Source organism: Athene cunicularia, unplaced genomic scaffold (assembly GCF_003259725.1).
Source record: "Athene cunicularia isolate RWA unplaced genomic scaffold, athCun1 SCF_33, whole genome shotgun sequence".
NCBI classification, from domain to species: domain Eukaryota; kingdom Metazoa; phylum Chordata; class Aves; order Strigiformes; family Strigidae; genus Athene; species Athene cunicularia.
This window is the reverse complement of record NW_020799411.1, coordinates 27,633-45,236: the sequence shown is the minus strand read 5'-3', so window position 1 is coordinate 45,236 and position 17,604 is coordinate 27,633. Positions and strand designations below refer to the sequence as shown.

Sequence of the window (17,604 nt, the reverse complement as noted above, 5' to 3'; positions counted from 1 at the left end):
CCCCCCGAGAGGGGAAAACCCATTTAATCTTAGCACTAAATTACAGTCTTCATCTGCAAAGTCCGAATAACACGGGGACAAGCAAACGTATCTAGAAAAAAATGTGTGTATTTAGGTAGGTTTTGTGAATATTCTTGCTTTTAAATCTCCTTTGGAGAAGTGTTGTGGTGTTATTCATTTAAAAGCCAGAACGATGCTGTTAAAATAATTGCACGTAAGCCCGGCTGTGACCCGTGCTTTTTATTTCCTAGTCCTGCGTTGATTTAATGTAGCTGCCAATCGACTATGTTAAAGGCATCGCGGTAGAAATCGCTCACATAAAAGATGACTTTTGGTTATCGCGGCTGTTTTTAAGGTAAATAGAGCTGCGGATGGTCTAAATTATTGCAGGCATCAAAATTTAAGCATCGGGGATGGTGTCAACCTGCCTGCAGCAGAGAGACGGTGGAGGGTGACAGTTGCTTGTGTCTCACCAGCAAAAGCGACTGGAAACAAAACAATTCCTGGGTGAGGGAGCCGGGGATCGTGCACAGAGCATACACCTTGGCAGCCCGGTGCCGGAGATTTCTCCTCTCACCTCTATCGTTGACTTTCCAAAGGCTGGCAGAAGATTGGGGAGGGGGTACTTGAGCAGGCAAGGAGATTGAAGAGCTTAAGTCGCTCGAGTGCTTTGGAGAAATCCTCCCCTAAATAAACGCAACGTTTCAGTCCACGGAAATTATGTAAATTTGCAAAGAAATTGATTTCGCTGATAGAAGATTAGAGGGATTTGGGAAGTAGTTTGTCATGGAAATGTACTCAGAGGCGTTAAGTAGAATCTTGCCTTCACCACAAGGAGAACACAGCAAAGGGAACCCGGTGCCAAACCAAAGATAACAGAAATACTTTGAATTTCTGGAGCTGCTCCTGCGCCAGCAGCGTGGCAAGCCTCAGCGAAGCTCGCTCTCCTCTCTAGCAGCGTCACTTTTCATTTCTCAGAGTAACTCAGCTGCTCGCAGGCACCGTGGCTGCAGCGATTTAGCTGATTTAAAAAAAAAAAAGACCTTTTGCAATATTTGCAGGCAGAAAATTCCATTTGGTCTGTAACAATGCTTTCTAGTGTTTAGCAATAATCCAGAGCAGTACGGTGGAGCTTTCAGGTTTACTCGTTGCTGTTACTTCATGTTTTGATTGAAAATCTCTACCTTGGCTCGATGATTTGACAGGCAGGGCTGCTTCGCAGGGATTTTTATTCGTATCCGCTGCTGCCAGATGCAGGCTGCTGTCTGAAATATTAATGGTAACCGCAAATCCAGGAATTAAGTGGTGCTTTCCGGGTTTGAGTTAAAACACCTGGCCTTAGGATGGGTCTCGGTCCTTATGGGGACAGTGAAAGAGCTGGAGCACGGGGGTGTGCAGAGCATCACTTGGTGCTCACCTCTTGCTGCTTTGTGGCACCTGGGGTTTTAGCTTGGAGGTTAAGTCTGGCTTGCTGTTGGGGTGGGAAAAGGGCATCAGGCTGGGCAGCTCTTCCTTACAGAGCTGCTCACGCCTTGCAGCTCCCCCTCCTTCTCCCCAGTGCTCCTCCGTTGCCAGGTCTGCAGGCAGGAGCAGCCACAGAGCCGGCCGACAACCCACAGGCGGTGGCAGGATGGGCTGGACATCCATGCAAGAAGAGGAGTCATTGGAAAACGTAACGGTAGTGCTGCAAAACCTCCTCTGTCTGTGCAGATGAAGTGCCTGCGGCTGCGGATCCAGGCTCCGCACGCGCATCCCCATCGCCCTCTGGCCTTTGCGGTCCCACCGGTGTCACCCTGGTGCTTCTGTGTGTCCTGCACTTTCTAACTGGAGTCACTCGCAGAAGCGAGAGGAGATGGGTCTTGATGGCACCGCGGTGACACGCTGACAGCAGCTTGTGCCGCTCTGGCGACGTGGCTTTGCAGAGCGTTGTCAGGGCCGTGTGTCGCAGAGGCTTTCCAAGGTTGCCGATATTTTTAGGGCGATGGCTATTAATCACTCCTTGGTGGCCCTTTAATGACTCCTTCTGCCTCGCTGGGAGTTCAAAGCAAGCAAGAGCCTCATCCTCATCTCCAAAACCAAAGCACCCGTGGACATGGCTGGAGTCTGAATTACTCATCTGTGTGTAACAGAAAAATGTGAGGACAGGAGTATCAGAAAGGAGAGAGGTAACGAGGACTTGGGCTCTCAGGTGGCCCTGGAGCAGCCAGCAAAGACCTTGACTCACAGTCGTCCATCCATGAAGTTTGGGGGACCCCAAGGAGGTACCTGGAGTCTCCTCTTCCTCTGTGATGTGCTGCAAATCACTAACGAGCCAGTACGGTCTCACCCCAGGTTAGAGAATTAATTGGGGAAACCTGTTTCTGAGCAGTTGTGGGAGGTGGGTGCTGATGCTCGTGGCTTGGGGTTACACTCAAGACCAGAAACAATTTTTTTACCCACTGCAGAGAAGGAACTAGCTACCAGGAGAACAATTTGCTTAGTCCTGTCCCGCCACAAGTTCCATAACATTGCTTATCCTCCCCTCGTGTCTTGCCGTTGAAAGCAAAAGGAAGAGGCAGTGAGATGCCAAGAGGAGCTGTGAGATGTGGTCTGGGGTGGCGAAGTGCTTGAAGATGTCTGTGGGCAGTGTCCTCTGCCCTCTGGGGATGGGTCTGGCACAGACATGGGTTACTGGTGGGTGATGGAGCAAGATCCAGCCCGTAGGATGTGGAAAACGTGGCAATAGCTTCCACCGTACCAGGTATGGCACTTGATGGTGCCAACGCTGGACTGGGCAAGCAGTGGTGGATGCCAACCCCGTGTTAACGAGCAGAAAATACGGTCCATCACTTGGCGACTCAAAGAGCTTCTCCCGTGGGTTGTGAACATGAAGAAACCCAAAGGCAGCTGGTGCTCACGGCAGGACCCCCGACGCGAGCAGCTCCGGGTAGGACACACTGCCTGGCCCAGCTGGCAATCCTCACTGGCTCTTCTGCTTTCTTGCCTTGAGAGCTTTGGGATCTGCACATAAAAAGCAGCTCATTAATGAAGATTAATGACCTTCAGTTGGGCAGAGGAGGAAGAACAGAAGGAACGGGGAACGAGCGAGGGCTCACGGAGCCCATTTAGGGGAAGAGACCCTGCAGAAGCTGCATCCTGCAGCGAGGGAGTTGTGTGTGTAAACCAGAATTAACAAATAGACTCTCAGTATAATTTGCGATTCTACTTCAATCTCAAAAAAGGCATTTCAGTCATTTTAACCATCAGAAGCACGTATGTTCCTGTACTCCCTGCCTACAGCAGCGGAGGGTTGTTTTTTTCATTTGTTCATGTGAAGGATGAAGCCAAGTTCTGCCTCACTGGGGTTTGGGGGGACTGTAGGAAGCACCAAGAGCTGCTGCGGATAACGCGCCCTCCTGGGGCGTCACCATCTCCTTGGGTCTCTGCCCTTATGTTTACAGGGTCCATTAGATCCTTAACAGCGAGCGACAGCATCCATGTGTGTTAAGCCTTGGAGCAGCCACACGGTGTGTCCTGGAGCTGGTGCTCTGCCTCGACCACTCTGCTCCGGTTCCTCCCCAAAAGTCCCAGCTGATCCCAGGCTGGCCAAGCGCTTTGCACATGGTCAGGGCACGTGCAGGAGCAGAGCACCAGGCTGCTTTCCATTTGCATTAGCCGAGAATCAAGCTTGCAGGGTTTTCGCTTTGGTAGTTTGAAGGCGAAAGAAATTGGATCTGGACTCTCAGGGACTGAGAGAAGGTGATTGAGACGTTCTAAACCACAGAGGCCACCTGCCCGTTGCATATATGCTCATGTTTAATGGGAAAGCCAACACTGGAAGCATCAAAAAGCCTGTGAGGAACCCAGGACTGGTGTCCCGCAGCCCCTGTGGGATGAGCAGGAGTGTCACGGTTTGACAGCCACACCTCATCGCTCCGGGTCTGATTTCCCTGGCTCCTGCCCAGCCTTGATCCAATTATCCATCCCTCCTTCCTCTAATTTGTCACCCTCAAGATGCAAGTCCCCGTCTGTCCTGGTGGCTGCTCGACCGTTGTCCTTAACTGGTGACGTGAGCCGGAGGGGAGGTGACAAAGATGTGCTGGGTACTGCAGGGTGGGTTAAGCAGCCAACTACGTCCTCGCAAGAGCACCTTGGGCTTCCCAACCTGAAAACCAGACCTTGAGCTCGCTAACGTGGTGGCAGAAGCAGGATGATGCCCATGGAGGTGGCATCCAACCAGTGGTGGTTGCTGAAGAATGTTAAGGGCAGGCCAGTGACCCAGGCTGTAATTACTGCAGTTAGTAACCATGGGGAACACAAATGAGTGTCTTCTCTGGTCAGATAATTGATGAAGGGAGAGGAGACCTCAGTTAACATCCGTGTGGCAGCAGGACGGTGATTTGTTGCTCGTGGGTTTGTAGTCCCTTCTTGCCCACTGGTATCGCTCTTCCTCCAGACTCACCGCCCCAGTGCTGGTGGGAAATTGTCTCATCCCACATGGTGGGTTACAAGGGGGGTGAATCTTTTGAATTCCCTGAGAGCCTGCGGGCTGGTGGAGGAGCCAGTCTGGGCTGGGCAGAGCCGCAGGGTGGGTTGAGTCACCACATGACTGCGAGGAACAATTGTGCTGGTGACTTTATGAACTGACCACTTCAGTGAGTAAATGGAGATAGTTTGGCAACAATCAACTGGTAGCCGTCCGGCGAACGAATAAAGGCACTTTGGTGATGAGACTATTTCCCTAATAACCCATCAATGATCAGCCGATCACAATTCAACTCCTACAAAACGTATATACGTGAATATACGTAAGAAAGAAAGAGAGAGAGCAAAAAGAGGGAAGAAAAGAGAGGAGGAGGGGATGGGAAAAGGGGAATCACCACCCTTGGATCCTGCGTTGTTGCTGCGTAGCCAGCTTGGTCCGTAGGTGGTGGGTTGACAAAGACACACGTGGGGTGTTGCCTCTATAGAGTCTTTCTTACACGTGTGCAATAGGTTGTTCCAGAAGGTTCTTATTTTCTCTGGCTTGCACCTGCACAGTGAGGAAAGTTCTGTCTCTGGGCAACAACAGGAGGGAGGGGAGGAGAAACAGCCCAACGTCCCACCTCCACAGAGCTCGCTCTGCTTTTCCCCCCCACCAAGGCATCCTGCTTGAGTTGTTTGAGACATCCTCTTTACGCACAGTTTCTTGGTTTTGAACAGTTTGTGACAGAAATCTGCCTCTTAATGATGGAGCAGGAGGAAGAAATCGGTCCTTGGTGAACTCCGTAGCGGATCTCTCTTCTCACGTCTCTCATCATCTTAGCCTGTTGATGCTGGGCGATGAAGCCGAGCGTTTCATGGCGTTTCCGACCTAGCAAGGCTTTTCTCATCACCCTGCCCCAATAGTTCATGCTGTTCGGGGCATGCTCCTACAGTTGTGGAGGGAGTTTCAGGGGTCTGGAAGGGGCTTGATGAGTGGTTGAGGTTCAACAACCAGTCTGGAGGGATCCAAACTCATGCAGGTCTTCGGCAGCAAGAAGCTGGCAGGAGGTTCAAGTCCTCAGGAGCTCAAAAGGCTGCTACAGAAAGGGAAAGAAGAAATTGTTCCTCACATCCCCTGGAGTGAGGACAAAGTCATGGGCAAGCAACAAGCAGGATACTGGGAGGTGACGGAACCTCATGCAGGGAGATATTTATATGTGCCTCTTTGTGGGCATTTTTCTGTAAAACTCCTTAATTGGACTGGCTCCACCTTTTTCTGGAGGACAGAAAGGACAAGTGGCTGTGAAAAAAATAACTGAGAATGAGAGAGGAATGAACTGGGAGAGCAGATGGTGCCTCCGGTATCTTGTGTGCCAGCGTGGGACTCGGCGAGGAATTGATAACAAGATGTGCTTCCCCGTGCTGTGGAGACAGCAGCAAGTGCCAGCTCAGATCCCTCCTGTGACACGGGCGATGCTTTCGGCACCTCCAAAAGAACCCACCTCTGCTCTCCCTCCCAAGTGTCCCCTGCCTGGATGGCATCTCCCAAGGGTTTAAAATGTGGATTGAGCAGATGAAAACCCTGTTACTTGGGGTGATCTGTGTGCCACCCCACTGCACCAGGGCATGCAGGGGTAGAAGAGCCTCTTCTTGCAGAACCCCCCCACCCAGTGTCCGTGCAAGCTTTTGGACGAGGTGGAAAAGACTGGAGAGAACTGGAGTAACAAAGAGGGAAATCAAAGTATGGTCTTAAGCAGGTAGAAGTGGGGAAGGCAGTGTGAGCTGACTGGAGCTGGTGGTTCTGCTGCCTTCCAGAAGAAACAAGGAGCCATCTTCAACCTTCAGGACATGATACAGAAGATCTCACAGAATCACACAGAATCCCAGAATCATCTCTGGAAAAGCCCTTGAACTCCTCCAGCCCAACCCTGACCCTCCCCCTGACCGTTCCCAACTCCCCCAGACCCCTCAGCGCTGGCTCAGCCCGACTCTTCAACCCCTCCAGGGATCCCGGGGACTCCCCCCCTGCCCTGGGCAGCCCATTCCAACGCCCAACAGCCCCTTCTGCACAGAAATCCTTCCTCAGAGCCAGCCTGACCCTGCCCTGGGCAGCTTGAGGCCATTCCCTCGGGGCCTGGCGCTGGGGCCTTGGCTCCAGAGACTCATCCCCCCTCTCTGCCCCCTCCTGGCAGGGACTTGCCGAGGGCCAGGAGGTCTCCCCTCAGCCTCCTCTTCTCCAGACTGAACCCCCCCAGTTCCCCCAGCCGCTCCCCAGCAGACCTGTGCTCCAGACCCTGCCCCAGCTCCGTTGCCCTTCTCTGGCCACGCTCGAGTCATTCAATGGCCTTTTTGGGGTGAGGGGCCCAAAGCTGAACCCCCTCACCATTGCCGAGCCCAGGGCTCAGATGTTGGGAAGGAAGGTGTTTTGGATCTGCTCGAGGCTGCAGCCCTCCTGCACAGCTTTATGAAGCAAGTCACTGTAGACATGCTTCCATGAAAGCAGGAGAGAAGGTTTAATTCTTTTTAACGTGGTAACTTGGCATAAGGAGAGCTGCCTCCAGCTCTCAGGATCCATGAGATCTGCTGAGAGTGGTGGGTGGTGAGAAGTGTGCGTTGGGCAAGATGTCAGATGGGGTGTTTTGGCACCCAAACGGGAGCCAAGGCTTGTGGGTTGTTCAGCGTGACCTCTGAGAGCTGTGCTGGCAGTGGGGGGTGTCTGGAGATGGTGTGTGCTGCCAAAAAGGATGGAAAGGCCCTTCTGCTGGGCATCGACTTCCCTCATCTCTGGGATTTCATCGTGAGAAGAGGCTCCAGTGACCTGTGAGTGATGAAAGCTGTGGGTCACCAGGCTCAAGAGGTCCAGTATGGAGTTGGCAGTAACTCAGAGTCTCGTGCTGTCAACTGCTTCAGGTGGACGGGAGCAGAAGCATGAGGCAGCTCTTGGGCCACAGTGTCCTCACTGGAGATGCCGTGAGTTGAGACAGCCCTGGAGAATGAACCTGAGCCGGGTGACAAGGTGGTGTCCAGCTCCTGCCCTTCCCAACAGGCACATTTCCCACCAACGGGCTCCGTGGAGCACAGGAGAAAGGTTGATCCCCAAAGGTCACCCAACGTTTCGGGGAGAACAAGGTGCAAACCACATCCCTGGTGTGCCTGCATGGAGGCATCTCTGTCCAGCTCCAACATCACAACCTACTGCTGGGAGACTTGTTTCCTGGCTCTTGCCCAAATTTATGGTGATGTTATGAAATTATTTTCTCCTACTCCCCGTCTGACAGCAGCACCCTGGCAAGGTGTTGGGCAACGTCCCAAACGAAGTGATAGCTGCCTTTGAGGCTGGAGCAGTGTAGACATGTCTAAGGCTGAAGGTCAAGCTTGGTTGAAGTTTTGCTCCTCTGAGTATTTGGTACTTTGTGAGGAGGTGGTAACTTGAGGTCGTGAGTTGGCCCGAGCCTTGATGTCCACCCTCCCGTAGAGGGGCGGTTTTTCCATGGCGGATGATCTGACAGCTTGGAGCTGCCTCAGGAGAGGTGGTTTCATTTGAGAAGGGTTGAGTTGCTCCCCACCCCTTGGGCTTTCTTGCTGATCCCAGGACACTGAGCAGCCCTGAGGAGAAGCCCAGGTGCAGCCCAGCCAGTCTTGCCCAGGTTGCACAACCCCCTGCAACCCAATCTTGCAGAGCTGAGACAATCCTGAAATTATAATTATTTCTGCCCATTAATTATTAATAAAGAGGAAAAAAAAAAAACTTTTTTGATTCATTGCAAATTGCAATTAGGGTTGAAACTGAGAGCCTGCAGACGTGCTGCTGGAGCAGCGGTGAGGGGAGGCCCAGCTTTGCGGGACACGTTATCGTTTGGAGGAGATGTCACCCACCAGGACCGTCAAATGCCTTAACGAGAAAATGGACTTCAAGTGGAGGTGAAGGACGTCTCCTCCCAGCTCTGGTTGAAGGGTCCAGACTTTTTTCACTTGTGGATGAGTTGGTCTCTGCTAAGCCTGGCTCAGATGAGCTCCTGGTCCCCTTGGCACGTCGCCCAACTGAGCTTTCACCCCTGCTCACACCAGGACCACAGAAGGTGCCCGTTGGGTGGCAGTTTGGGGATGATTACTCACATCTCAGAATTAAGAAGGTCCCCATTGGCGTTTGGTCACACGTGCACCTTGGATGTACAAAACCAGGCTCCAACAGTCAGTTCCCCACCTGATGCCGTGCAGGTTCAGGGTGTGCAGGTAACAATCTGCAAGTCACGCGACAGCAAGAAGCTGTCGGATGCTCCGCATTGAAAGACGTTCGGTGGAAGCATGCAGGGCATCATCGCACGGGATGCGAAGTGGCTGAGGGATGCAGTGAACTTGAGCATCAAGAAAAGGAAGCCATGGACATCCACCAGCACCGCCCCAGCTCCCACTTGCCTCTCTGTGGCCATCGTGCACATCCTCACAGCCGTGCTGAGATGCTCATCCCACCCAGGGCTGGGCTTTTTTGGTGATGAAGGGGACAGAGGGCAGATGCTGCTCTCACCTCTTGCAGGGCTTGTGCCCCGTCCCTTTGGAGACCGAGATGTCCACGCGGCGTGTGGATTTAGGCTAAGCTGCCCCTCCCCTCCCTGTCCCGGTGTACAGGTGCTGCCAGAAGAAGTTTGGGGTACAAGGCCATGGAGGTTCACGTTTCGTGGGGCTGGGACATCTCTGCACAGGTCAGGGTTGCATTTTCAAGGTGTTTGTTTTCATTTCTTTTGATAATTATTATTTTTTCCTGGTTTTAACAAAATATCTCCCACTGTGCTCGGCACTGGGGAGGCCACACCTGGAGGGTTGTGTCCAGGTTTGGGCACCTCAATCCCAGAGAGATCTGGAGGGGCTGGAGCGAGGGCAGAGGAGGGTAACGAGGCTGGGGAAGGGCTGGAGAATCAATCCTGTGAGGAGTCAGGGAAGGAGCTGGGAGTGTTCAGTGTGAGGAGGAGGAGGCTGAGGGGAGCCCTCATCCCTCTCTGCAGCTCCTGACAGGACATTGCAGAGAGGCTGGGGCTGGGCTCTGCTCCCAGGGGATCAGGGACAGGACAAGAGGGAACGGCTGGAAACTGCCCCAGGGGAGGGTCAGGCTGGGCAGGAGGAGAAAATGTTTCCCAGCAAGAATGGTCCGAGAGTGGAACAGGCTGCCCAGGGAGGGGGGAGTCCCCATCCCTGGGGGGGTTTCAGGGCCGTTGGGATGAGCTGTGGAGGATGTGGGGTAGGGGAGAACTGTGTAGAGTCGGGCTGAGGGTTGGACTCGCTGACCCCGAGGGGCTTTTCCGACCTGAAGGATTCTGTGGTTCTGTGATAACCCAGCTCCAGCTGGGATCTGGAGGAGGGTGTTAATCCCAGACAGGGGGCTGGTTGGAGGGGGTGAGCTGGGTTAAGCCTGGTGCTGCGAGGAATGAAAAGCAAGAAGAGGTGGGAAAGATGGGGCTGTGCGTAGGCAGCTTCTCCTTCTCGCCTTGGGATAGAAGATCCCAGCAAGGGGCCGGTCCTGGGTGGGGTCGGTGGTGGTGTGAGCCCCCATTCCCTGCAAGGCCTGAGCTCCCAAACACCCATGAAACTGTCACCCAATGTACGTCTGCCCCAAGGCTTGTCCCCAGCGGGTGGCCGTGCTCACTCCTCCATCGCCGTTTGGCTCCAAGAAGCACCAAGACCCAAGTAGGGAGGGCTGACTCAGGGCTGTCCCCTAGAGACGTGCTCCAAGGGGTGTCCTCACTTTTGGGGGCCTGGCTTTAGAGCCTACGCATCCCTCATGCACCCTGGGGGTTGCTGGGGTCTGTGGGAGCCAGGGAGGGCTGCGGGCCGGTGCCACTGCGTTTGGGCCAGTGGCAATGCCCTGGTGCCTCCATCACCACCGTGCTCTTCACCTGATGGGAGAGGCTTGGGCATGTCCATCCTTCGGGCTCTGCTGCAGCCGAGGGTCTGGGGGGGTCACGGGGGCAGCAGTACGGGGGCACCTGTCCCCCTGTGGACACTGGGGGGCTTCGCTCGCTGATGGCGGCGCTGTGTTTCTCCCCGCAGGACGTCGTCCCTGCGATGGAACGCGGGCACCAAGGAGCGGATGCTGATCAAGGTGACCGACCGCGAGCCCAGCTTCCTCATGCACCAAGGCAACGGCTACGCGCCTGAAAACCAACCGGGCACCCGTTCGCGGCGACCTTCGGGGGGCCAACAGTCGCCCAACTTACAAACCTTCGCCCCCGACACTGACAACTCTGTTTTCTTCCCGGAGAGGAAGCAGTCGCCCTTCTTGAAGAGGGCTGAGCACGTGGGCAGCTGCTCACCGCTGCTCGGCCGGGGGGACTCCTTCTGCTCCCCGCTCCAAGCCCAGCACCGCAAGCACTCCAGCGAGTCACAACCCTCCTCGCCCCGCTACGCCTACGAGCCCCCGCTCTATGAGGAACCCCCCATGGAGTACCAGGCTCCCATCTATGATGAGCCCCCCGTGGACATGCAGTATGAAGCCAGCGGGAGCTACAAAGCCGGCTCGCCACAGAAATCACCCATCCGTAAACCTCACCCCTTCCTGCAGTCGCCCAAACAAGGCTCCAACTCGCCCTACCAGCAGTTGGTGCTCACCAAACAGAAGTGTCCTGACCGGTTCATGAGCCTGGAGTACAGCCCAGCCGGCAAGGAGTACGTCAGGCAACTGGTCTACGTCGAGCAGTCGGGCTCCAGCCCCAAGATGAAAACGGGGTTGAGGCACAAATATTCCCCCAACCCCATCGGCGGCTCCTACTCGCTGCAGCACAGCCCCTGCCTGGTCCGGGACCAACGTTTAGAGATCAAATCAGGTGACTACAGCAGCATGGAAGGACCCGACTTCTGCCCTGGCCCAACCAGTGGCCAGGTGGCCCAGGGTGAGGACTCCATGTCATGGTCCAGCCAACAGGACACCTTGTCCTCCACCGGCTACTCACCCTCCACCAGAAAGAGGAAAAGCCGAAAGCCTTCCCTATCCCACGACCCCAACGCCTCCTCCACGGATGGCTCAGGGGACCGGGAGGTGTTGGGCGAGCAGATGCTGGGGGAGGAACGAGCCACCCCGGGACCCAACAGGTCACCGATGAACCGTACGGAGAGCAAGGCGGCGGAGGCGGAGGCGGCACGGGGCTTCCCCGAGCCCTTCCTGGCACAGGCACGCCTGGCTTGGGAAGCCCAGCAAGCCCACTACCACATGAAACAACGGAGCAGTTGGGATTCCCAAAAGGACGGTTCGGGCTACGAGAGTGACGGCGCCCTCCCTTTGCCCATGCCGGGTCCGGTGGTGCGAGCCTTCAGCGAGGACGAGGCCTTGGCGCAGCAGGACAACAAGCACTGGAAGAGGAACACCTTCGAGAAGCTGGGCTTCCCCCAGATCCTGCTGGAGAAGAGCGTCTCCGTGCAGACCAACCTGGCCTCCCCCGAGCCCTACCTGCATCCATCTCAGGTAACGTCCTCGGGGGTGTCCTCGGCGTGGTGGGGCCTCACCGTGTGCCCCGCGCCGCCAGCCCTCGCCCAACCGCGCGGCATCTCCTCGGATGCCACGCCAGGTTGGGCAGAACCACACTGCGTGGCAGCACGGGCCTCCCCGCCGCCCTCCTGGTTAAAATTTCTTCTTGTAAAGCCAGTTTAAATCCCCGCCTCCACTGCAGAGCCTGCGGGATGGTCCCCAGGGTGATCTCACACCTTCATAGGCGCTGCTTCTCCTCCCTCACTCTGGCTGCCCCTTGGTGGGAGCCAGCTCCTGGACCCCGAGCACCCACCCAGCTCCCAGAGGAGCCTCAAGTGTCCGTCTCCGGTTGGTCCTTTGCAAACTGGTCCCTCAAATTTGGTCCTTAAGGAGCTGGTCCTTCAAAAAAGTTGTTCAATAGCCAGCTGGTCCCTCAAAGTTGGTCCTTTGCAAGCTGGTCCCTCAGACTTGGTCCTTAAAAAGCTGGTCCCTCAAAGAAGTTGCTCCATAAGAAGCTGGTCCCTCAGAGAAGCTGCTCCTTAGCAAGTTGTCCCCCAAAACCTTGGCATGAAGCAGCCACAAGCGCACCAGCTTTCCAGGATCTGCTTCTCAGGGCTCTGAGCTGCCTGTCCCCTCTCTGGGACTGAGGTGTTCCAGTCCTGGAGACCCCTTCAGCCCCAAACTCCTATCCCAGAGGAGCTCCTAGAGCTGCCATAGACCGTTCCTGTGGCGGTGTAGCCCTCCTGCTGCTGACAGCCCACCGTGGGCTCATCCCCTGTGTGCACCTTCCAGCCCATCAGGTGTTTTCCAGCAGCAGCTTCTGGCTTTTAGTTCTCATGTCCTTTCCCCTCAAGCATCTGACACCCCAAATCTGCCCCTCTGACCTGTAGTGCCCCACTCAGGGCAAGGACAGTGATGCTGCCCGTGTCCCTGTGTCCGGAGGAGCCCAGAGATGGGCTGCTGGATGAGGACCCCTGGATTTGCTTTTGGATGCATTAAGGGTTGATGTAAGGACACTGGGAAAGTCTACACTGGCTTTTTAAAAATTTATGATGACACCGTGCATGGGGATAGTTACCCTGGTGAGAACGATCCCACCTGGAAAACTGGGAGCGTGGTATCAACAAGGAAGAGAGAGACCCTGGAAACGGACCTGAGAAACAGCAAATAATCTGGAAACTACTTTTTTTACCCATGGAAATGTGTAAGAAAATCGGTGGGGTGGGGTGTTCTAAGGCAGAATTTTCCCCACCCAAGCACAAGGTGCTGCACGAGGAGGTTCAAACCCAAAACTGAAGAGCTCCAAATCCACTTTGGCTGCTCATGTTGGCCGGGAGGAGTAACTGCCACCGTGAGTGGAGCTCAGGATGGGCTGGGACTCTCCTCTGCTGCCCAGACTCTTTGGTTGCTCCTGCCTGACATTGTCCTCAAGCAGAGAGACACCCGTTCCAGCAAGAGCAGATCTTCTGGCAGCTGCTTTGCTCCTCGTGAATTTTTCCCGGTGGTGGGATTCACCGGCGGGATTCACCTGGTACCTTGAGAGTCCTGTTGTCCGTGGGACCGTGTTTATTTCTCTGTGTGACTTTATAAACTCGCCCCGTGCCTACACCATCCCCTGGCTGGACTCGGCAGAAGCTAGTGGAGATGCCAACGGGGATTTGTTCGCGCCTGGAGATGATTCAATCTCATCTTTTATTGGTGATGATGGTGATCACCAAGGCCTGTAGTGACAGACAAGGGGCAGAGGTTTTGGACTGAAAGAGGGTGGGTTTAGTCAGGACATAATGAAGAAATTCTTTATGATGAGGGGATGGACCAGGCTGCCCAGAGAAGCTGTGGCTGGCCCCTCCCTGGAAGGGTTCAAGGCCAGGTTGGACGGGGCTTTGGGCAACCTGGGCTGGTGGAAGGTGGCCCTGCCCGGAGCAGGGGGGTTGGACTGGATGATCTTTGAAGGTCCTTCCCAACCCAAACCGTTTGATGATCACATCTGAGATTGTCACTTGGGTTTAATTCCATTTTCTATGCCCCCATCAGCTGGGGAACCTTCAACATGGGTTGAAGCGGAAGCCTCTTGCGGTGGCCAGCCCCGACGGGGTTATCACGCTGTCCGTGACGGCAAACATGGCAGAAATGCAAGAAACCAGAGCAAAATGATGCCGGGGGTGACGTGTGGGAAAACGCAGAGACCTGGCAGAGGAGAGAAGCTCACAGGAGATGTGACGAGGTGACACAAGCGATGGGGCCGTGCCCAGTGTCACCAACGGTGTGTCCCAAGTTGGCCCCACACTGGGGTGCGTCCGAGTCCCACCCACATGGCAGCAGGACCTCCTTCCCCCCCACCACCCCCCAGCACTCTTGAGTTTTCTTCTGGGTTTGAGCTTTCCCTAATCCCCGAGCCAAAAGGAGGGTCACCCCATGGGACGGGCAGCGGCAGCCCCCTGCCACCACCCTGTCAGGAAGTCATGGCCAGCTGCCGTTGACACCCAATTGTGTAGCCTCTCCTTGTAGCCCAGGGCTTTCCCCAAGTTCGTTTAGGACTGTGCTAATTAGGGCTGGAGCTAATTTTATATTGGCACTATCAGCAGAGGATCCATCCCATTTTGGTGCCTGACCACGCTGTCTGCTGGAGTGGGCCTGGCTGGAGGAGGCTGATGTCTCACAACCAACGTGGTCCTTTGCTTCTCTCTGGGTGCCCTGGGTGACCAGCGTGGTGGTGGCCCGGCTGGTGGCCCAGCTTTTGGAAGAGCCACAGCTACGGAGCAAGAAGCCTTGGAGCAAATGCTGCATCTCCTTCCACCCAGAAAGCCCCACGTGCCTTCAGCTGACCAAGCAGGAAGAACCTTTCAGGTGATGTGGCCTCCACGGGAACGGTGAGGCTGGGTCCCTCGGGGGGGTGAAGCTCCCATGTCCCCACGGCCAGTTCCTTGTCCTTGTCACCACAGTGCAAGATGGGAGTCGAGCAACATCAATGGAGAGAGGAAACCTCAACCTTGGGAAGGAACGAGCTGTTGAGTGAGGAGTCAAGAACCTTGACTTGTTTGAAGAAGCAGAGGCTCAGTCATCTGCCAGCAGCTCTGGTGGCTCTTGGGGTGGCTTCCTTGTTCCCTCATGGACTTGCCACCTCAGCGTGGCCCTGGCTTTTTCCACCTTGTTTCTGCCTCCTGCTTTTCTTCTTTCCCTCATCGAAAGCCCAGCCCCAAGGCTGTGGCACCACTGCAGTCACCTTGCACCTGGTCCCTGCTTGGGGCCACCAACACGGTTCCCCCGCGGATGGTGGGGACAGCAACATCACCTCTGGATGCTGTGGCACGTCCTTCCCTGCCGAGGAAAGGGCTCATCTCCTGCCCACCCCAGCTCACGTCCCCACGGCCACCAAACCCAAGTGATGCTGGTCCAGACGTTGCACTTGCAGAAGAGGGAGGTGACAGACGATGAAACCACCATTGGTTGGTTGCAGGACCAGGGCGTGGTCCATCCTAAGTGTCCTTGTTTGTGTTTCTCCATGCTGGGCATCACCTGGTTGGGTGTCCCACCATCTCCTGGGGTGATATCCGGCAGCTGTGCTGGTTCCAGTAGTAGGACACTGGAAAGGTCCTCCCCGTCTGGGCCAGGGTCGATCCCGGCAACCTGTGTCCTCTGCACACGGGGTGTAAAGAAACACCACCCATGTTACTCATGGCTTGGAGGAGCCACCAGTGTCCTCCTGGGCATGGGGCCACTGGAGAAACCGTGCTTGAACGTGCCTTTGGGGAGCGGGGGGTTATCTGGGGGGGCTGGTTACAGGTGAGTGTGTCCCCTCCACGGTGTGCCCGAAGGCCTGGTGGAGCCCAAAGCCACTTGCCCTTTGCTTCGCCCACGTTTTTATTAGCCACCGGCTCCTGTCCGTGACTGGAAAGCCCGACTGACCGGGGTGCCAGGCGTGAAGGGGGAGTGCAGCTTCACTTAACCCCATCGGTCCCCTCCCTCCTGATGCCGGTCGGTGCTGTCACCCGCCTTGGCTGCTGGCACCGGGCCAGCTCCACGTGCCCGTGGTGGCACTGAGGGGCAGCTCCTTGGAGAGGGCGTAGCTTTTGGTGCGAACATGGGGCAACCTCTGTGCTACACCGGTTGGTTGGTGGGTTGGTTGGTTGATTGGTTGGTTGGTTGGTTGGCTTGTTGATCAGTTGATTGGTTGGTTGACTGCTTGGTTTTATTGGCTGATTGGTTGGTTTGTTGATTGGTGGGTTGGGTGGTTGGGTGGGTGGCTGGCTGGCTGATTAGTTGATTTGTTGATTGATTGGTTGGTTGGTTGGTTGGTTGGTTGGTTGTTGATTAGTTGATTGGTTGGTTGGCTGGTTGGTTTGTTGGTTGGTTGATTGGTTGGTTGGTTTGTTGATTAGTTGATTGGTTAGTTGGTTGGTTGGTTGCTTGGGTGGTTTTGTTGGTTGGTTGATTGACTGCTTAGTTTTATTTGTGGGTGGATTGGTTGGTTTGTTGTTGATTGGTTGGTTAGTTAGTTGGTTGGCTTGTTCATGGGTTGGTTGCTTGGTTTTCTTGGGTGGTTTTGTTGGTTGGTTGATTGGTTGGTTTGTCGGTTGGCTGGTTGGCTGATGGGTTGGCTGGTTGCTTGACTGATGGGTTGGTTGGTTAGTTACTTGCTTGCTTTGGCAATGCAGTCACGCCACTAGTAACATTGCCCTGTCTGGCTGTTGTCACCTAGTCGGAGGATCTCGGTGCCTGCGCCCAGTTCGAGAGCAGCAGACAGACCAGGAACATGATGCCTAGTGCCAGCTGTGTCTTCCCCACCTTCAACCTGCGGAAGCCCTCCTCGGAGACGGACATTGAGAACTGGGCCTCCAAGCACTTCAACAAGCACACCCAAGGGCTCTTCCGCAGGAAGGTGTCCATCGCCAACATGCTGGCCTGGAGCAGCGAGTCCATCAAGAAACCCATGATCATGACCAACGACCGCAACGTCAAGAAAGAGGCGTGCGAGATATTTAAACTGATTCAGATGTACATGGGGGACCGACGGGCCAAGACGGACCAGCTCAACGTGGCCTTGGAGATCGCCACCAAAGGCTGGAGCATGCAGGGTCTGAGAGACGAGCTCTACATCCAGCTGTGCCGGCAGACCACTGAGAACTTCCGTTACGAGAGCCTGGCCCGGGGCTGGGAGCTCATGGCCATTTGTTTGGCCTTTTTCCCACCCACTCCCAAATTTCATTCCTACCTAGAAGGATATATTTACAGGCACATGGATCCGGTGAATGACACTAAAGGTAAGAGCAAAACCGCTGCCCGGTGGCTTTGACCCCTGCTGATGTTGCAACCCATTTATTTATTATTATTATTATTAATTATTATTTTGTTCCCCTTTGCATTCATGAGTCTCCTTGTCAAAAGATGGGTGAGAAACTCACCCAACAGCCCTCCCGGAGGTGCAACCAGCACGGTGGTGCCTTTGCCACCGTCTTTTCCTCCCCGGCGCACGGAAATCCAACGCAAAATGAGCTTTGACACCTTTGCTGCAGGCTCGGCGTCACCTCCGCTGGGGGTGGCCATAAACGAGAGGGCCGTGGACTTCTCCTGGCCCATGAGGACATCTTTAGAGGTCCTGTCCAACCCAAACCATTCTGATTTTGTCATCTCCAAATGCTTCTTCTGGCTTCTCAAGTAGCTTTGGATAGATAAAAAAAAAAAAAAAAAAAAAAAAAAAAAAAAAAAAA

General features: G+C 55.0%; 1 protein-coding gene across 1 annotated transcript in view; it reads left to right on the top strand.

The window, feature by feature from the left end:
- ARHGAP39 (Rho GTPase activating protein 39) overlaps positions 1 to 17,604 on the top strand; it is a 46,846-nt gene that overhangs the window by 23,236 nt on the left and 6,006 nt on the right. Inside the window, exons 5-6 of the mRNA XM_026867391.1 lie at positions 10,486 to 11,893; positions 16,596 to 17,157. Coding sequence (XP_026723192.1) covers positions 10,486 to 11,893; positions 16,596 to 17,157 — 1,970 coding nt within the window. The remainder of the gene's footprint in view (positions 1 to 10,485; positions 11,894 to 16,595; positions 17,158 to 17,604) is intronic.